The 19,788-nt window shown below is 40.7% G+C and overlaps 1 protein-coding gene across 2 annotated transcripts; it reads right to left on the reverse strand.

The window, feature by feature from the left end:
* Positions 1-3,535: 3,535 nt before the first annotated feature.
* NXT2 (nuclear transport factor 2 like export factor 2) lies at positions 3,536-11,767 on the reverse strand (the record flags this gene model as incomplete). 2 transcript variants are annotated; one of them, XM_082488017.1, is made up of 5 exons in its annotated part: positions 3,536-7,197; positions 8,091-8,235; positions 9,436-9,522; positions 10,862-10,944; positions 11,708-11,767. In XM_082488017.1, 4 exons carry the CDS (start codon positions 10,862-10,864, stop codon positions 7,019-7,021), a joined length of 414 nt encoding a protein of 137 aa, XP_082344143.1. In that variant the 3' UTR covers positions 3,536-7,018. The 2 variants fall into 2 exon arrangements, with proteins under 2 accessions (XP_082344143.1, XP_082344142.1); XM_082488016.1 differs by lacking the exons at positions 10,862-10,944; positions 11,708-11,767 and having other exon boundaries at positions 9,436-9,540.
* Positions 11,768-19,788: the final 8,021 nt, after the last annotated feature.

The following is a 19,788-nucleotide window of genomic DNA, read 5'->3' on the forward strand; positions in this document are numbered from 1 at the left end:
GAGGTGATTCAAGACAGCCAGCAAGGCTTCACCAAGGGCAAGTCCTGCCTGACCAACCCAGTGGCCTTCTATGATGGAGTGACTACCTCAGTGGACAAGGGAAGAGCTCTGGACGTCATCTATCTGGACTTCCGTAAGGCCTTTGACACAGTTCCCCACAACATCCTTCTCTCTAGACTGGAGAGATACGGATTTGTGGACTGTTTGATGGATAAGGAATTGGTTGGATAATCACATCCTGAGGGTAACCGGCAACAGCTCAATGTCCAGATGGAGATCAGTGACAAGTGGTGTCCCTCAGAGATCCGTACTGGGACTAGTACTGGTCAATATCTTCATCAATGACATAGTGGGATCGAGTACACCCCCAGCAAGTTTGCAGATGACACCAAGCTGAATGGTGCAGTTGACATGCCTGAGGGACAGGATGCCATCCAGAGGGACCTGAACAATCTAGAGAAGTGGGCCCGTGTCAACCTCATGAGGATCAATAAGACCAAGTGCAGGGTCCTGCACCTGGGTCAGGGCAACCCCTGGTATCAACACAGGCTGGGGGATGAAGGGATTGAGAGCTGCCCTGCAGAGAGGGACTTGGGGGTACTGGTGGATGAAAAGCTGGACAGGACCTGGCACTGTGCACTCGCAGTCCAGAAAGCCAACCACACCCTGGGCTGCACCAGAAGCAGCATGGCCAGCAGGCTGAGGGAGGCGATTCTACCCCTTTCTTACGCTCTGGTGAGACCCCACCTGGAATACTGAGTCCAGCTCTGGGGCCCTCAGCACAGGAGAGACATGGACCTGTTGGAGCGGGTCCAGAGGAGGGCCACAAAGATGATCAGAGGGCTGGAACACCTCTCCTATGAGGACAGCCTGAGAGAGTTGGGGCTGTTCAGCCTGCAGAAGAGAAGGCTCTGGGGAGACCTTATTGTGGCCTTTCAGTACCTAAGGAGGCCTGCAGGAAAGATGGGGGGAACTCTTTATCAGGGAGTGTAGCGATAGGGCAATGGGTTTTAAACTAAAAGAGGGTAGATTTAGAGTAGATATAAGGAAGAATTTTTTTATGATGAGGGTGGTGAAACACTGTCCCAGGTTGCTCAGAGAGGTGGTAGATGACCCATCCCTGGAAACATTCAAGGTCAGGTTGGATGGGGCTTTGAGCAACCTGATCTAATTGAAGATGTCCCTGCTTATTGACAGGGGGGTGAACTAGATGACCTTTAAAGGTCCCTTCCAACCCAAACTATTCTATGAATGTTGGCTTCAGAGTATGCAACCTTACCTTCTGGCATAGAGAAAGCATAGAGTACAAAGGTAAGTGATAACATTCCCACATTTGGAACAGAAAGATTTATCTAATCTGCCTTCCTGCCTGCATGAGGTCACAAACCTCAGAATGATTTACATTATGTTCTAAAGACAGTGTCAATTTATTATTGCCTATATTTTCACCTCATTGTAATATTTGGGTGCAGTAAGTCTGCAACAAAATACAAATTGTTTTTATTCCCTATACCTGTCTCACATCTGACCAATCATCAGGGAATAATAACCAGTGGAAGACCACTACACAAACTGTAATTCCACTTAGAATCATAGAATCATAAACCCCTTGTTTATTTGTTATTACTATCAAGATGATGTAGAACCTGTAACTGTAAAGATAGAAAATACTTTTCAGTGCACTGTTCTTTTACAGTTTATCTTTTTCCCATAAGCATAAAGTATCATTTTTGTTGTAGTCCACATACTGTTTTAAATTCTGTTAAATCACAAATTAAAGAGGAAAGTGTACCATGGGATAGTTATAGAGGGAAGTTGAGTCCTATGGGACTCTAATTGACAACAGAACTATCCACTTGATCAAAGCCCTCGGTGTCTTAAAGATTCTCCAAAGAAAGCAACACCCACATGGTTCAGCTGGAAACAGGAACCCTATGAAACCAGGTTAGACTGCCCTACCAAGGAGCACTGCCCCAGGACTGGGAGAAACAGAACAAAATTAAGCCTTTCAGAGTAGCAACACTTCAGTCCATTAGGAATTCAAGACTCTTAAATCAATTCAGTTACACAGAATAACCCACAATGCCCCTATGGATCGTTCCATCCAGATGAGCCTAAGGATTCAGCATGGATGTGCCAAGTTCTGAAGAAAAATGTGCTTTAAACACTCAGAACCCAGGAACATGCTGTAGCTGACACAGGGTTACATTGCAGAGCCAGTAATGTAAGTTCACATTGAGTTCACTCTTACTCTGTTGGCATGAATACACACACCAAAGTACTTGAACACCTACAAGGAATTCATATTGTGGCATACAGAGACCTCGAAAAATAAGTATTAAGCCCAGCAGCAACTCTCAGTTGTTTTAGTAAGTCCAATACATTGTGTACTGGTTGGATATCTTAAAAAAACATGAAGCTGCAAACTCACTGGGACTGAACTGAATTAGACTGTAAGAAGGTAAAAATTAGCCACTGAAATTCAACACACTTTTTTCCATCAACAGTCACCTTTCTAAGGCACCTGTGTTACTGATGCAGGGCAAACCAACCATTTAGTCTCCATAGTCCGTTCAGTCATGGCACACAAAAGATAACCCAGCCTTCTAAAGGAATAAACTCGGCCATGTATGACATACTTCTGTTAGGATCAGAAAATAAAAGCTTGTTTGGAAAGACTTAACTGTTCTTTTCTTCAGGCCAGGTGGAACACTGAAAGACCAACTTCTGGATTCACTTTCAAAATACATGCAAAAATATCTTCTGTTTGGCCCCTATCTGTGATTTATTTTTCCCAGTGCTCCTAAACCTTTACGCTGCATCAGTTGGCAGAGCCTTGCTCAGGATAATTACAAAAAGCGACTGCTTGCAAAGCCTCACTGAAATCTACACTTTCTAACACAGCAAGAACTTTACAATATATTTGGTATTAATCGTTTCTAGAACATGTTTCTGGAACAATGTCTGTTTCCACACAAATAGTGACCTTGCATTAGCACCCTCATCTTTTCATTGCCAGCAACTAAAAGCTGCAATCTACATCGTGTGTTCATTAATAATTTCATGTTTCGAACAGCAAAATAAAGTGAATAAATCAGCAGTTATCACATGAACTGTTCCTCATTTGAGTGTTTCGTTTCTTCTTAACAGAGAAACAGCAGAGGCACAACAATACGTTCTCAGTGAAAATATTTACAATCCAAGGATCTGACACAAGTTTTGTTTGACTTCACCCAGCCATTTGTTAGTCAGCAATCTAAACTTCAGTAAATTTTAGATGGAAATGTCAATTTGAGATTGTTACTCTACCCAGCTCAACATGGTTTACTGCTTGACAGTGCTTTTGGTGAGGCATTTGCTATAGGGTTATTATTCCAGACATATTTTTATTTTTTTTACAGCAGCACTGACAAAGAGCTCACAGGCAGCCTGTTCTGCAGTGCCCCAGCACCATGCTGCAACAATCAAAATGTGTAATTCATACCTAGAACACAAGCAGTAAACATAAGGAAGCCACAAATGATTTCTTGCACTTTTAATATAAGAACAAACTATGAAAACTTTAAAAAATAAAAAAAAAAAAGCAGAACATCAGGTAGGTTTTTGGTTTGTGGGGTTTTTTTTTGTTGTGTTTTTTTTTTTTTTTTTTAAATTAATCTTACAAGAGGTCTTAAACAATTTCAAAAACTTACAAAATATATTCAAGTGTGGAAAGTTACTTTACTAATAAAACAGCATTTCTTTACAATGTGCTTTTCTCCAATCAGGATAAGGAAGCGTATGCATACCAAACCCATCAGAATCAATCATTCATACCATCAGAACAAATCACTTTTCTCCATTCCAAGAAATAGCACAAGTACTTTAAGTCAATTTAACTGTAGTATGCCAAAAGAACAAAGCAACATAAACCCGCTGACTGATAAAGACAATACAGGTAATATACACAAATGAGAACATCCACCAAGAGTGCAGTAGCCACAATTCAGTATGTGGAAGTGCTTAGCTCTTCAGCTGGCTTTGTTTCACTGACTGGTTGTACACAAGTAACTTGGTATCAAACAGCAAAAACCAGTAGCATTAATTCCTGTTTACAGTTTAGAGCATAAATATGCTCACTTTAGAGATGCCCACTGCAAATTTTGGATATTACAGCAGAGTCGGCAACAGGGAACACTAAACGAGCAGGATGGTTTTGTACCGAATGGAATAAAAAGCATTTGTATGTTCTCTTCTGCCAATTTCAGCACAGAAGTTTTAACAAGCAGACAGCTGCAGCATCCCTAACCTCTCCAGGTAGTAGGGAAGAGATTTGTTGTTTGTGCCATTAATTATTCAGTTGTAAAATCATTTCTTTAATCTAATTGCTACATTATCACTTCGTATGCTCCATAAAAATAGTTTGTAAACAGTGTTTTTAATTATAAAGAGCAACAGCTAATCATGGTAGTACTGAATCACCCTCAGCAATCTGCATTGAAGACGGCAGAAATGGGCAGTGTGTAACTGGCACTTCTCCCCAGGCTGAAGCAATCATGTTCTAGCAAGTTTCTCTCCAAAAACCCCTGCATGCATACCAAGTCCAATCCAAACAACACATCTTACTTAGTAAGACTTTAAACTGGGTTTGTCTAGCTAGGCCAGTCAGTATGCTTCCCATGTAACGTTCCAGGTAGTGGTGGCTTTTTTTTGGTTTGGTTGGAGTTTTTTTAATATTAATTGCAGAAGTCAGATTTAAAAGGAGCCTGCATTTGAATAGCATGAATATAAGTGAGAATAACATTTGATCGAAACACTGCCTCATATATTCTAAATCTCCCAATCTGCTTAGAAAAAGCTTAAAAACTACCGTACAAATTAAAACCTGAATAAAAATATCCAATAAGTATTTATTCCCAGGACAAGCTTATCAGATACAGATACAAGCATGTGTTCTGGTGACTGCCTTCAAAGTTCAACAAGTGAACGCTACAGTTGTGCCCATCACTGCATTTTGAAAGTCACAACCTGTTCGGAGTATGCAAAGCAGATCTGTAACACTACTTACATCATCAACCGCAAATTAAAAATAAAAAATAAAAGCTCAACACACCAGTGCCAGAGTTCAACAATGCTGCACCAGTAACAGGCAAATTTAGGGTTTTCTTTTCAAACTTGTAGAAGGGTTGGAACTCGATGATCTTTAAGGTCCCTTCCAACCTAAACCATTCTATGATTCTATAAATACAAATATATGAACCTCGCATATTCTGCTAAGAATAAACAGTACTTAAATAGAGAGATCCTTTCTTCACTACATACAGAAATAACAATGTATTTACAATATTTACAGTTTTCAAAAATTCTGGACTTCTTGCATTGTTTTGCAGGAATTCATATTCTTCAGGCTGAAAAAAAGTTACACAATAGTTCAGAACATAAACAGCTTCTGAACAGAGACAGGTTACTAATTCTAACTTACTGATGTAAAGACCACAGTGCCTTAAAAGGAAATAAAACCACCCATTTCACCTAAACATCCGACTATTTGTGGGATTATATCAAAAACTATAGATGTTTTGAGATGTTTTACACGTTAGATATTGCTCATTTTCAGTTTTCCCAATTTAAGCCATAAAAACAAGTGAACTGCAGTCGTAACTGCTTTTGTATTCAGGTTGCTGCTGTCACTGCAACATGTATCAAGATCAGAGTTACAATTTCCCCTCATGTATTTTCAGTTACAAGCAAGTGTACTCTCACATATATAGCTAAATTTTGATTTTTTTAACCTAGCTTAAAATACAAACGTATCAGTTTGAAACAAATCTGCTCACATCAATTTACTTTTAAGTTCCCAAGTTAAGATGGACAATCTTGAAAACTACTTTAAAGCAGCTGAAAGCTTTAAACTGCAAATTTAAAGCAAGACACAAAAAAATCAGAATCAATAATTAAAGGTAATATTTAAAAAGAACATGAAAACTACAGTAAAAATCTGCATGACATGAAGATGGTACTTGTGTTCTTCTGTTGAAAACAATCAAAGCACCTGTTCTGAATAACAGTACTGAAAAGAAAAATTGAAGGCTTCACAGTAATACATGCTTTCAGTGCCACTTTTTTTACTACAATGTTTCCTGAAAAGACAGTAGAGATTCAAAACTTGCAGACTGAATATGGAAAAAATAGTCCAAACTTCATAGCAACAGAATTAACAGTTAAAGCAGACAGAAATGACGTAACTGACCCATTTCTTACACTGTAAGGCTTCCAAAGAAAAACAATCGGTTTGAAGTCCTTCATATGAGTGTGACAAGAGTTGTTGGCAGAGTAGCTCCGAATCACTCAGCATGCCCTACATATGAATCAATGTAAATTAACTACAACCGAAGCCTGCGAATCTCAAGCCAAAAGGAAACCTGATGAGATTTAGTTCTTTCGTATCAGAGAACATAACATTAGCTCTCCAATGGATTGAGAGATTACACACTCAGGAGCTGTATTTGCTAGTTCACAAACAGGAGAAATCATTGCGGGTCCCTTCCAGCCTCTTACAACAAAGAGTAGGTAGCTTTGAGAATTCTATCTACATGCCACAAGCATCTTCTTCAAAAGAGGGAAGATGCTATTGTAAAAACAAAACTTTTCAAGTTGAAAAAATTACATGTTTGGTCAGAGTTTTACATTAAGAGGATTTTGTGTTCAAACAGTAGAGTTTCACCATTTGGAATTACATACAAGAAGTCTAGAAGTGGCAGCATCGCTGCATGTAAGGCATTTTAGGAATGATTCCAACACAGCTCACTGCCTTCAGCATTTTATTATGTTCAACTAACACGAGCAACCTCTCACATTCTAAGATTGTTTACTACTAAACCCACGGTCATTGGGATCAACGCTGAAACATCTGTAGACCTTGCATAATGACAGATGCAACCCGAAGAGCAAGTGTTTCCCCCTGCGTGGGGAACAGCTGTCTGTACAGGTAGCTTCAATATGGCGAAGGCGAGAGGTCACTTCCCGTAGCCAGTCCTCACTAACTGGCCCAGTCCTGAAAGCGGAAACAGTCACTGGCGATCTTCCACACTGTGTTGGTAGGTGTGGCTTGTGCTGTCAGCAAGAAGTTCTGATTGAAGTAGCGCTGCTTGTCGCCATCAAATTTTACTGTCCCACTCGTCACCACGAGGACTGTTGTCTGTCCTTGAGTAGCTTGCTCTTCACAAGGAGAAAAAGTATAAAGAAAACAACTCAAAGTAACAGGTAAAGAAGCAGGAAATGTACATAGAAGTTTCTTTCAATTGTGGTTATACTACTTACAGGCTAACAATTGGTTACACATTCGTGGAACGCACAGTTTTGTTGCATCATTTCTATACAGACAATGGTGTATTTGCTCACCAACACTGCTTTTTAATGGCTTTTTTATTTTCATTTAATGTTCATTTTAGAGTACTATAAAAAACATCTGAGTTTTTGCTTAGAATAAGCTCTCGTTATTTGAGATATACATTTATATTTAGCAAGTTGCATACACTTTTTTCCCCTGCTATTAGAGATTATATCTTTTTCATAGGAGAGCAAAGCAACTATGACTGACCACAGGCTTTTTCCTTTCTTATATTCCCAAAAATATCCATTAGAAGTAATTTATTAACTTCTCAATTACGTAAGCCTTTCTTTAGCAGTTGTTAATCAGAAATATAAAGAACTTAACATCTATTCCAGACCTAAAGAAATCAAAGTACATACAGGATAACAATTTGTTCCACATGATACTGCAGGTCAGTATCAGAGGCTACAGTAGAGGTCTCTTGACTCTTAGACATCAAAGACAAGATAACCTGACTTTTTCAGTACATGAAAATACATCACATCTGAATATGATCTTAAAAAAGTCCTTAAAATATTTTCCCAGACATGAGAAAAAGTGTGGAGTTGCTGCATCTCTTGATTTGTGTTTTATTTACACACAACTTGACATTTCAAGCCTCAGTATTTTCTCTCAGCTTGTTCGAAAAAAAATATTAAGCACTATTATAATTGCAGTTCACTTTCAACAGTTATAAAAAGACTGAAAAATAACTAAGTAAACTGTAATACAACCTTACCGTGAACAGGCTGGCAGTCCAACACATTAACCTGGAATTCACTAGACGGCAACATTTCAAAAAATTTATTCAGTTCTTCTTGCCCAGACACTGCATTACCATTCCAAACTAACGTTGCTTTGTCCAAATAAAGTCTTGTTAAAGCCTGAGTGATTATGAAAATACATGTTTGGGGAAAACGTGTAAACGCATACAATGGACAACATACGAATCAATGTTCGTTGAATCCCTATGTCGTGAATTATTGATTTCACCTGTTACTTCACCAGATAAAATGCCCTCCTGAAATATTAGCTCCTTTTAACAATTAGGGCTCCTGACCAAGTATTAAAACTAACAGAAACATATTCTCCTTTATAAGTTGCATAGTGACTCATATGCCTCCAAATTTAATTACTGACGAGATTCCTTTAACAAAGCTACTGACAGAACTGAACTAGTTTCTGACTAAAAGGATAGTGCTACCTTTCCAGAATAAGTTTGTTATTGATTTTTTTTTTTGGGGGGGGGGGGGGGGGGGGGGGACACGACGGGGACGGAGACAGAGCACAGATTATTTGAGGTTAAAAAAAAAAAAAAAAAAAAAAAAAAAGGTGAACAAGACCAGGAACAGTGGATACTCAAAAAGGACAGTTATCTGCAGCAGCAGACCAGAACTTGCCAAATGTTTCATAAGCTGTAACACCTGAGTACCTGCCTAACTCTCCTTCAAGCTGTTGACACATCTCTGCCCAACCTACTCATGCGCAAAGCGACTATGAAGTAACATGCAATTGCTGATAATTTCACATAATCTGTAAGTTATTAAATTACAATTATAGTACATTTAAAATTCCGAAGAACAATCTCCACAGCTCTCCTTTGGTGCACCTGGTGGTATCTGTTACATGATACCACATCTATGTGGACGACCATGAAGATTTTCAGAGCAAGACAGAGCTGTTTCCACTTTATCCTCAGGCATTCCTGTAGAATCCCAGAAACAGAAGTGACAACTGCTAATAAAAGTAGTTTGGAAACAATAAGCTAAACCCTGACCTCAGAGACAACTAAAGCAAGTTTCATCTGCCAGCATTGACCAAATCATGTACCTGTAAAACACAGTGGGACATGAACTGAACTATTATCATGAAGAAGTCTAAGGCACTTTCTAAAAGGGCCCCTTTTACAACAATGCTGCACAGTGACAAAGTCCTCTACAAGGCAGTCTAAGATGGAACAGAGGTCTCAACCTGGTCAAAACCATACACCATAACCAACTTTCAGGTGCTTTCAAGTGTAACGCTAATTGGAAAAGCAAGCAAAAAATGCACAAGACAGTACTATTGTCAAAATATGTACATACCCTTCTTCTTTTATCCATTGTCTCATAATAAATGTTGACAAATTCATCTGCGGCTCTACAAGCTTGATCCACGTAGGTTTTGAAATCCTGGAGAGAAGAAATCATACCAAATTACTTAAGTTATGCAATGGTATGCAACCTAGTCATCTACACAACTTGTCCCTCAGGTCACTTTGATTGGCCTTTTCCATCCTCAATGAAAGATGATGTCAAATTATGTTGAAATTGATTCCAAACTCCTTTTCTACTTGCAGAAGGTACCAGCTTTTAGCCAGGTGACAGTTTTAGGATCCATTTTGAATGCTGATATATTTATCATATTTAAATTGTAAATAATTACTTTGAAAAATGGGCTACTGCTGCAAGTGGTGTGAACATGCAAGTATTCAGTGAAAACACGTGTTGCTGTGATGGCTTTTCTGAAATAAAGTTAAGGAACAAGACTTATTCAGTTTCTTTCTGAAAATTGTCAAGATCTCCACCACACCATAGTCTCATTTTTTAAAACACCGTTATATATACATACATAAAATGTAATAATATATAATTGGATATAGAGATATAAAATGAGAGAGAACACATACACACACTGGATGTATTCCAGCATCAATCACTCCAGTGCTATATCTACAGGTAAAAACTAAACACTTCTCACATCTCATTATGTTCCTTACACCTTTCTATTTTTATTCATCCAAAGGTAACAGTCACATCACTGCACCGTAATCTCATTTGGTTATTTGTTCAGTTTGTTTAGCTGGTTGGCCCTTGATCTCTTACAGGCTCTGAACTGTGACATCCTGAAAAGCAGTGATTCTGAATTTCTTGTCCACAAATCTATAAAACTGCACTTGGTTCTGTTCCGATATTTTGCTTAAAATATCATTATTCAATTTCAGCATTATATTCTCAATATTTGCAACTCAATCAGTACTTCATAATTTAACTACTTACTTACATTTTCTTGGCAGTCTTTAATGAATATACACTAGAATGAATTCCTCCAGTACCACCACAAAATACACTAGTGTTCCGAGAAACCTCCATACTGGAAAATACTTACTGGCCTATCAAATAACCCCTGCTTACTCCACAAACCCAAAAACTCTTATGTTACTACACACTATTCTGTTGATCTCCCTCTCTAAGGATGCAAGCCTGCTCTTCACCTTCCTATCTTCTCCAGCAATTTCTGAACCCACAGGCCAATTCCAAACAAATATGACAAAATAGTCTTAAAGAAGCTGTATTCCAGCAAGTGCCAAGAGAATCTCTTTGGCACTGGGAGACAGAGTATCAAACCTCCCACTAAAAGAACAGTGATTACAACTCGGCCTGTTATGTTATTTAGAGTAGATGGCTGTTACCTCTCAATCAGCGCACACTTGCACACATACACTTTCTAACGAACAGCCAAACATATTACCATTTAGCTGCCAAACAGACCAAACAGGTGTGAGGGAGAGCATTAGAGAAACACCAGGAGACCGGAATGAGCTGTTAGGGTACCTGAAACGTAAGTCAAATGGAAAATAAGCTTTGTTAGTTCTCATACTCCAGACAAGTTATTTATAACCATAGCCCAGAATACATTTTTAAATCCTGAGGATAAATTAGGTTGGAAGAAACTTCTGCAGGTCATCTGGTACAAATCCCTGCTCAAAGCAGAGCCAACTTCAAAGCTTGATCTAACTTCAAAGTTACACCTGACTGCTCAGGGTCCTATCTCCGGGCATGCTTTGAACACCTCAGAAGATGGAGATTTCAGTTTTTTCGTGCTCTGTTCGAATGTCTAACCACATCACTCGGGAAGCTGTCTTCCTAGTATTTAACAGGAAAGCCATACTTAAAAAAAAACCCAACCCCTTGAAGACTCTTGACCCCAATCCCAAGTTAGCCAACCCGCACGGCCTCTGCAGATGGCTTCCGTAAAACACGGCGGTTCCTCACACAAACCGCTGCCTGGCCTCAGCCCTCTGCACGGCGAGGCTGCGGCCGCTGGAAGCGAAGGCGGCGGAGGGACAGCCCGAGGCCGTGCGGAGCCTGGCCCAGCCCTGCCCCGGGAGCCGCCCGGGGTCGAGGGGCCGCTCGGAAGGCGCCGCGCACACCCCCCTGCGCTGAGGCGCTCCCACCCGCCAGCGCAGCCGGGACGCGGCCTGCCACCCCCCGGCGGCCCTCCCCGCGCCCCGCGCCCCGCACCCTCAGAACCGCCGCCCCGACCAGAGACTCTCACCGGCCCGGCCCGGCCCCACCGCCGCCTCGGCGGACTCACCACGGGAGCAGCCATAGGCATGCCAGGCAGGCGGGCGCGCGCCGGATGTGCACCGCAACGCCGCTCCGCCGCTTCCGGCCGCGCGCGTCCGCCCGCGAAATCCTTCCGCCGCGGAGGGGGGAAGCGGAAACATAGAGCGGGAAGGAGAGCGGTGTTTGTTCATCCCGCTTTCACGCCCACGGCTGTTGGGGCGTTGCGGAGGTCTGGCGGTGGCTCAAGCACAGAACGGCCGGAAGCACAACGGGGCTCGAGTGGCTCCGCGGTAGCAGTTTATAACGAGTGACGTGATGTCCCGCCTGCTTTTCGTACCGGGGGGTCGGGGTCGCGCAGCAGCGTTGGCCTTGTCCGGGGAGCACAGGGACAGCAGAGGGCCCCCCTGCAGTGCCTCCCAGCCACGTGAAAGAATTAATCGGTACTTTTATGACTAAACCCCCGTGAGTTTGGGTACTTCAGCATCTTCCAGAGTTGTGAGAAGTTCCCAGAAGCCTTACGTGCTTTGCTGCGGGCGGTCAGTGGTGTTTCAGTGACCTATATGCTAGTTTGTGAGTGCAAATGGGGACAAAGATGCTTCGCGCGCCCTGGCCAGTGACCGGCGTGGGACATGGCAATTAATTACTGAAGGTGATGTGGAGCTGCCTGGGAAGAAATCCTGCACTGAAGGTGATGACGAGTCTGGGGATGGAAAGGGGCGTCCAAGAAGGCTGCTGGGAGAGGCGTGAGTTCGGGTCGGGGCACCCGAGGCTGTGCCCTTTGGCGTACAGGATCGCATCCAGCGGTGTCAGCTGTGTACCAATTTGTCATTGCGGCGTCAGACTTGTGTCGCTGTGAAACAGCGTATCCTGTTGAATTAACAACTGCTCATCAAAGATTGCTTGATACAAAAGTTCAAACGTCCTCCCCTTTGAAATCTCAAGTGTCACTACATCACCATATTATCTGTTTGCCTCAAATTAATAAAAGTACTTCATTAAACCTCTCTTGTATAAAGAAGAGCGATCATCAATTTCCAAATAAAAAAGCAAAGCACTGAAATGATACATGATTTGTTCAAGGTTGCAAAGGGAGACAATTGCAGAACTGAAAACTGCAACTCTAATTATTTACCTTCATCATTTAAACATCTTTACTCCATTCTGAGACATGCTAGTGTAAAATTAAAAATAGAATCACTCCCATCCGATATGTCCATTACCCGTTTCAGGTTTATTTTCATCATATTGATAACAATGTGTCTGAAAAGGTAGTGTCATGTTCCTTTTCTATAAATCGGATTTGTCAGAAATGACCACTGTAAATCTTAGTGGACTGAACGGATTATATCTGTTATCACAGGGACTGTGAACAATCTGGACAAAACAATAGAAATAAGATAAGTATCTGTAAAAGCATTACCTCTTCATTGACTTGAGTGCATCTGTGAAACCTGGAGGAGTGACAGGCTTAGCACAAGCCTTGTTGCTGGCAGATTGTGCGAAGTTCTTTGTATCTTTCAAACACATTAAATAGGGATCTGAGGAGAAAAAATTTTAAACTCATTTATCAATGGCCACTCGAACAAAAGAAGTAATGTATAGAGAACAGAATCAGAAATAGTAGAACTGAAGTAGCTTTGAGCAACCTGGTCTAGTGGGAGGTGTCCCTGCCCAGGGCAGGGGGGTTGGAACAAGGTGATCTTTAAGGTCCCTTCCAACCTAAACCATTCTATGATTCTCTGGTTAGTTCACAAGCCTTCTTTCTGTCAGGACAGGATTTTCCTCTACATATTACACTTTTTGATTCAGAAGTACTTGACACAGTGGGTTCATTATAGTTTCTTTGGCAACAATTAATCAGAAGAATGTTTCTCAGCAGGATTGGACTAGATGATCTCCAGAGGTGCCTTCCAACGCTGACCATTCTGTGATTCTGTGATTCAGTGCAGACTCTCCACTGGAAATTAGGAAGGTAAACAATCTGAAGATTCTGTATGCCTATTGCCCACCTGCCTTAGCACTGGTCATTATTCAGTGAAGTGACATGTCAAATGGAAGGTGCATTGAAAACATCGGTGTGAAATTCATTCTCAGCTACTTCTGAAGACTGCACAAAATTTTGGATATCATTTTAGAGTAGTGCCTTGTTGAGATCAGCTAATTTGGGAAAACAACAGGAAGAAAAATTCTTAACACCAAGCAGTATACAAGACCTGGTTCAAAATATGGTGAAAGAGGCACTCAGTGGCTCACAACAGTGGCCAAAATGTATTCAGGTCTAAACTTCTTGGAAAACTAGAGAAAAAAACACAAAGAAACAAAGAAAACTACAACCCCAGTGTTTAAAAAAATAAGAGCAGCAAGAAATGTAAAATATTTGCAGGTGGTGTGGAAACTGCTTAAGGACATTAGAAATAGGAAATACTCAGAACAAATGCACACCACTTAGCAAACATGCTTTACAAAAGACCAAAAAAGTCCAGAATGCTTAATAACAGGCCAATGTAGAGAACTAGAAGTACAGAGACATCCTCCAAAAAATTAAGTTGTTTCCAAATGGGGAAAAAACCCGTAAAGTTTGGCTAGTAAGATTTAAAAAGGAAGTAAGGCAAATCAAACATAGTTGCGAGAAATATTTAACCAAGGCAGAAATGCTATGAATGATACCCTCTCACAAACACATCAAAAGCAAGAAATCTTGCCAGGAAATCTGTAAGGCCAACAAGTGATCAGGGTGCACCAAAAGAAGACGAGGCTGTAGTAGAAAGCTAAATAAACTCTTCATGTCTTTGATCATCACAAAGGAGTTTATAAAGTATCTCATATTAGAGCCTTTCTTAAAAGGGAATAAAATAGAGCATCAGTCATGAAGTGGAATGCCAGTACAGAGGGTGTTAGAACAAATCCATAAAACAAATAGCGACGAGTTAAATGCCAGGTTATGTGCTTCTAGAGGACACACTAACCATGGTATGTGATCCATAATTTACGGGAATGGAAGGTGGCAAATTTGAGGCCAACTTTCTAAAAAAGCTCCAATATGGACCTGAACAAATGATAGCTAGACTGTATGTTAACCAAATATTCCCTAAATGCGCATTTGGATTTAGTTCAAGTAAGAACCAAGCGTAACTCATAATTTCTCTTCCCAGATATTCCTAACGGTTTCTCAGGCTTTATCTCCAATACCTCAAGCCAATTTACCCGTGCTCCCCAGCCCTTGATATTCCGGAAAGGAATAAGATAGAAATGCCAGCATGACTCAGCAGCAGTCGCACTGCACTCCCGTGCAGAGTTCACACAGTTTACATCAAGATGACTCATCAAAATACCTTCCCATCTGAAGATGGTTCCTAGGATATGCAGCTCTGCTACACCCACTTACCATATGGAAGGGAAATTTTGAGTTAGTTTAGATCTTACAGACCAAATCAGAGGCAAAAAGTGTAGCTTTGTTGCAATAGTACAGATCAACTATTTCACCTGTGAGATGAACTTAGATATATGGGGTGCATTTGATTCTATAATTAGTAATGCTAACCTTTAAAATTGTTAATTGCTGGAAATCTTCCCAAATAGCCAATACTAAGAACAATGGGTTAAAATTGTAATCACATTTAAATAGAAAATACGATGACGTATCTCCGTACCTGTATGGAGACAGAAAGTAATTCTTAGAAGTGACTGCTTTATAACTTCAGTCAAATTTAGTCAAAATATCATAACTAACGATAAGTAAAAATGTATTAAGCTTTCAGAAAGGCATTTAGCCATCTTGGTTAGGCCAGATTTTCTTTTGTTTTCATCAGTTGATCAATTTCCAGCGTGACCTGGACAGACTGGAGAGCTGGGCAGAGAAGAACCTAATGAGGTTCAACAAAACCAAGTGCAAGGTCCTGCACCTGGGGAGGAGGAATGCTAGGCACCAGTACAGGTTAGGGGCGGACCTGCTGGGAAGCAGCTCGGAGGAGAAGGATCTGGGGGTTGTGGTAGACAGTAAATTATCCATGGCCCAGCAATGTGCCCTTGTCGCGAAAAAGGCCAATGGAATCCTGGGCTGCATAGGGAAGAGTGTGGCCAGTAGGTCGAGGGAGGTCATTCTCCCCCTCTACTCTGCACTGGTGAGGCCACAACTGGAATACTGTGTCCAGTTCTGGGCTCCCCAGTTCAAGAGGGACAGGGAACTGCTGGAGCGAGTCCAGCGAAGAGCAACTAAGATGATTAAGGGCTTGGAGCATCTCCCTTATGAGGAAAGGCTGAGAGAGCTGGGACTCTTTAGCCTGGAGAAGAGAAGGCTGAGGGGAGACCTTATTATGGCATACAAGTATCTAAAGGGTGGGTTGAAGGAGGATGGAGCCAGGCTCTTTTCAATGGTTCCAAGTGACAGGACGAGGGGCAATGGGCACAAGTTAGAACACAGGAAGTTCCGTTCAAATACACGGAAACAGTTCTTTACGGTGAGGGTGACAGAGCACTGGAACAGGCTGCCCAGGGAGGTTGTGGAGTCCCCTTCCCTGGAGATTTTCAAGACCCGCCTGGATGCAGTCCTGAGTAATGTGCTCTAGGCAATGCTGCTTTAGCAGGGGAGTTGGACTAGATGATCTCTAGAGGTCCCTTCCAACTCTGATGATTCTGTGATTCTGTGATTCTGTGATTCTGTGAATTCAATTAAAACTGATAGCCAAGCACTGAATAATTTTAGACTCACTGACAAAATGCATAGATTTTTACTGTGAGTTATCTTGATACTGGGCAAATAATGACCACAGGATGAAAGCAGAATTCAATCTCCAACAAGATGAAAAAAGTTCACATTTTTCCTGTAGAATCCTCACATGACAATTATGTACACCTGCATGAGCATCTATGCAAAAATGAAGCCAGACTGCATATTGCTAGGCCACTTTTCAAACTAACCTTGTACTGTGTCACAGAAAACTGTGGTATTTCTGTAATGAGTTCAGTAACAGACTGAAATGAGGTCTACAGGTCCTGTCTACCCTTGGTAAAATGAATAGTCCTTAGTTTTGCAAATAATCTTGCTGGGCTTAGGTTAATGCATTTGTAATTTTCAAGGGTTTAATATTTATTCCCCTATAAGGTTACATAACTAACACGGACAGATTTCAAACAGAATAGCCTCTGTTAAAAGAACCCAACAAACTACTATGCTTTTTAATTTATTGATTCAGAAGATATGGAATGTTACTGAAGTCATAACACGCTTGAACTCTGCAGGTTCAAAATCTCACTGCAATGTTGTACACAACACTGAAGGGCAAGTGCAGAAGGCAGCAGAGGGCAAGGGTCTTGCAACTTGCAGTAGCCACTCTGCTGAACAGAGACCAAAGAAATGATCCATGGCTTATGTCAGTGATGATTAAAATTAAACTGGTAGTTCACTCTTATTATTAGGTTTATCAGCCTTCACTGATCACATGCTGCATACAGCATCCTTGTTAACAACGTCCAATTAACAGATCAAAGATTTAGCAGGTATAGTGACGTTTACATAAGAATTCCCTCAAGGTCAGTGATTCACACAATGCTTCAGCTTTCAAGCTGGTAAGGCAGTAAAGGCTCTCACGCAGTCATATAGGTCATATATGCTGTTCTCTAAGAACCTGAATCTTTTTGAATAGTGAATGGTTCTTGTGAAACACAGTACTCTCAACTTCTGTTAAAATTTCCAAAATGTGTCATAATGTTACCCAGATGTGTAGAAGTTTAAGGAACTGTCTCCTGAAACAGGGGAAGCAACTGAGGCTGGCCAAATCCAGACAGGTTCTGATTAATGCGATGCCTATGAAGCTGGATCATGACTCAGTGTTTGGGCGTTCTGCACGAGCAAGGGCTGAATGAGAACTCAAAGATTTGATTCATTGATTTTAATGGGAACTGGGAGTGGGTCTCAGGTGCTTGGCACATTCACACTTTGACCTATATGCTGGATACAAAAATACTGCTAAAGCTGGAGTTTAGCTTTATAAAACGAGAGTGGACTTAGGAAGGTCTGGTTCGGCCAGTTCATTCTCAACATAAAAGGCATGTGAATCTGGATAGACCTAGGCAGAACCTGTGTTGCAATCCCGTGGGAACTCTGGACTATGCACCACTCCACCTCAAATTCCTGTCATACCAGAACTGGAGGAATGTAATGACTTCTATCCTGATAAATACCCCTCTTGTTTTTTAAAGAAAAACAGTACTTGCTATATATTGAAGTGATAACTGTTCCACTGACCCACTGGGATATGGTGAGATCAAGTACAAATAACTGTTCTCTTTCAATCCATGTCAAAGCACTCCCAAGTGGGGATAAATTTTCAGATCAGGTCAGTCCAAAGTGTCACCACAGTTGCTAGTTAAAGAAATTTTAAAATCTCATCCATTTAATTAGGTAATGAAACAGTATTTGAGCTCTTATAAAAATCTGGCCATATGTCAGTAAAACCTAGCTAAACATATTTGTATTACAGTGGACTCTGTGGTAGTTAAATGTAGCAAACTGACAGCCAAAGTGTGTATATGTGCACACAGGCATATCTATATACTAGAGGGAGGGAGCCTATAGTCTCACCTTTAAGGCTTGTAAGGTAGTTCTGTTTGCACTTGTCCTTTTATCTCAAAATTTTAGACTGCAATTTTGATCATGGCTTCAGCAGTATATTGTATCACTTCACAGTGTAGTATCAGCTCCCCGCTGTGTCCTGTATAAACAAAACAAAAATGTAGCAAGTGGTTATTATCAAGATACTTGAAGTATGAAATACCTATACAATGCCTTGCATCATACACATGAACTGAGAAGGGTTGTACAAGCATCACTTGCAGCACATGACCATAGTTTTCTTTAACTTGTGTGCAGCTGAACCAGCACACTCCATAAGCATTTCTCATCCGGGCTGAAGCATTGTAGGTGCAATAGTTTGGCAGGTCCTTTTTCCCGTCTCCATCTGGTACTGCTCAGTTTTCACTAAAGCCTGGAAAGAAGAATGTCTTTCTTGCATCCAGTTTTCCCTTTACATAACTTGCCTTTACATAGCCAGATTGCATTTTGAGGAAAAATTCAGTATATAAAATATTGGGAAGAATCTCCAGTTTTGGAGCACTAGTAAAATGAGCCCAATTGTAGACCTCACCCTAGGAGATGTTTATCAGGCTCGGAGACAGAACAAGGTGACTTTAATTTCAAATGGCAGTAACACTTTGATTCCCAACTTACGGAAAACTAGAAGGAAAAATCTGAGCTACAATACAACTTCTAAACCTGTTCTAAATTGCACAAAGTGTCCATCAGAATCTGAAAAAAAAAGGTACGGTGAGACTTATGGCCAGTGCTATCCCTTCCTTCTGTCCAGGTTAGAGTATCAGATATTCATGGGTGACAGAAGCTGGAAAATCAATTTGTTTTCCATTGATGATTTCAATAAAAGCAGCATTTTTTAAAGTCAGAAACACAAACAAGAAACATGGAATTTTTGTTTGTGAACAAATTTTCATGTGTTTTTGGTCAAAAGCAATTTTTCTGCCCAATTTTCAGGTGTCTTTTTTTCCCCCCAATATATTTTCCCCTTCAGAAAAGAAAGCCGTCTTTGAGAGTAGTCTAATCTAGCTTAAAATCAAATTTCATTAAAAATAAATAGTTACGAATAATTTTGGGGTGAGCTACAGATGGAGCACTAGCCACTCCACATTACAGATTTACTAGAAGTCCTGAACAAAGTTCACTCAGGTGAGAAAGGCCTGCAGGGCTAGAATTATGGTTTATATGCTGTCTGAAATTGTTAGTTCAGGTCAGCTTGTGGCATATTCTGAGCTCAATTTCCATTTGGCTCAGACTTGAATGCTGGGCATCAGTAGGTAGGCCACAATAATTAACTGGTTAGTGGGATGACTTTACAACAATCAAATGCTAAGTAATGTTTCTCCAAGACAAACGTACCTGTGACCATTTAAGGAATAATTTTCCAGTGAAGAACCATTTACTTCCAGATGGAAGTAAAGAGTTTTGTCACTTGCTTTTTATTATAAATGGAAGAATTACGAAAATCCTGTATGATTAGTAATGGAGTACATGCCTTTAGATTTGTGTGAAAATGTTTTACT

The sequence above is a fragment of the Vanellus vanellus genome (genome assembly GCF_965231255.1).
Source record: "Vanellus vanellus genome assembly, chromosome: 10".
In the NCBI taxonomy this organism is placed as follows: domain Eukaryota; kingdom Metazoa; phylum Chordata; class Aves; order Charadriiformes; family Charadriidae; genus Vanellus; species Vanellus vanellus.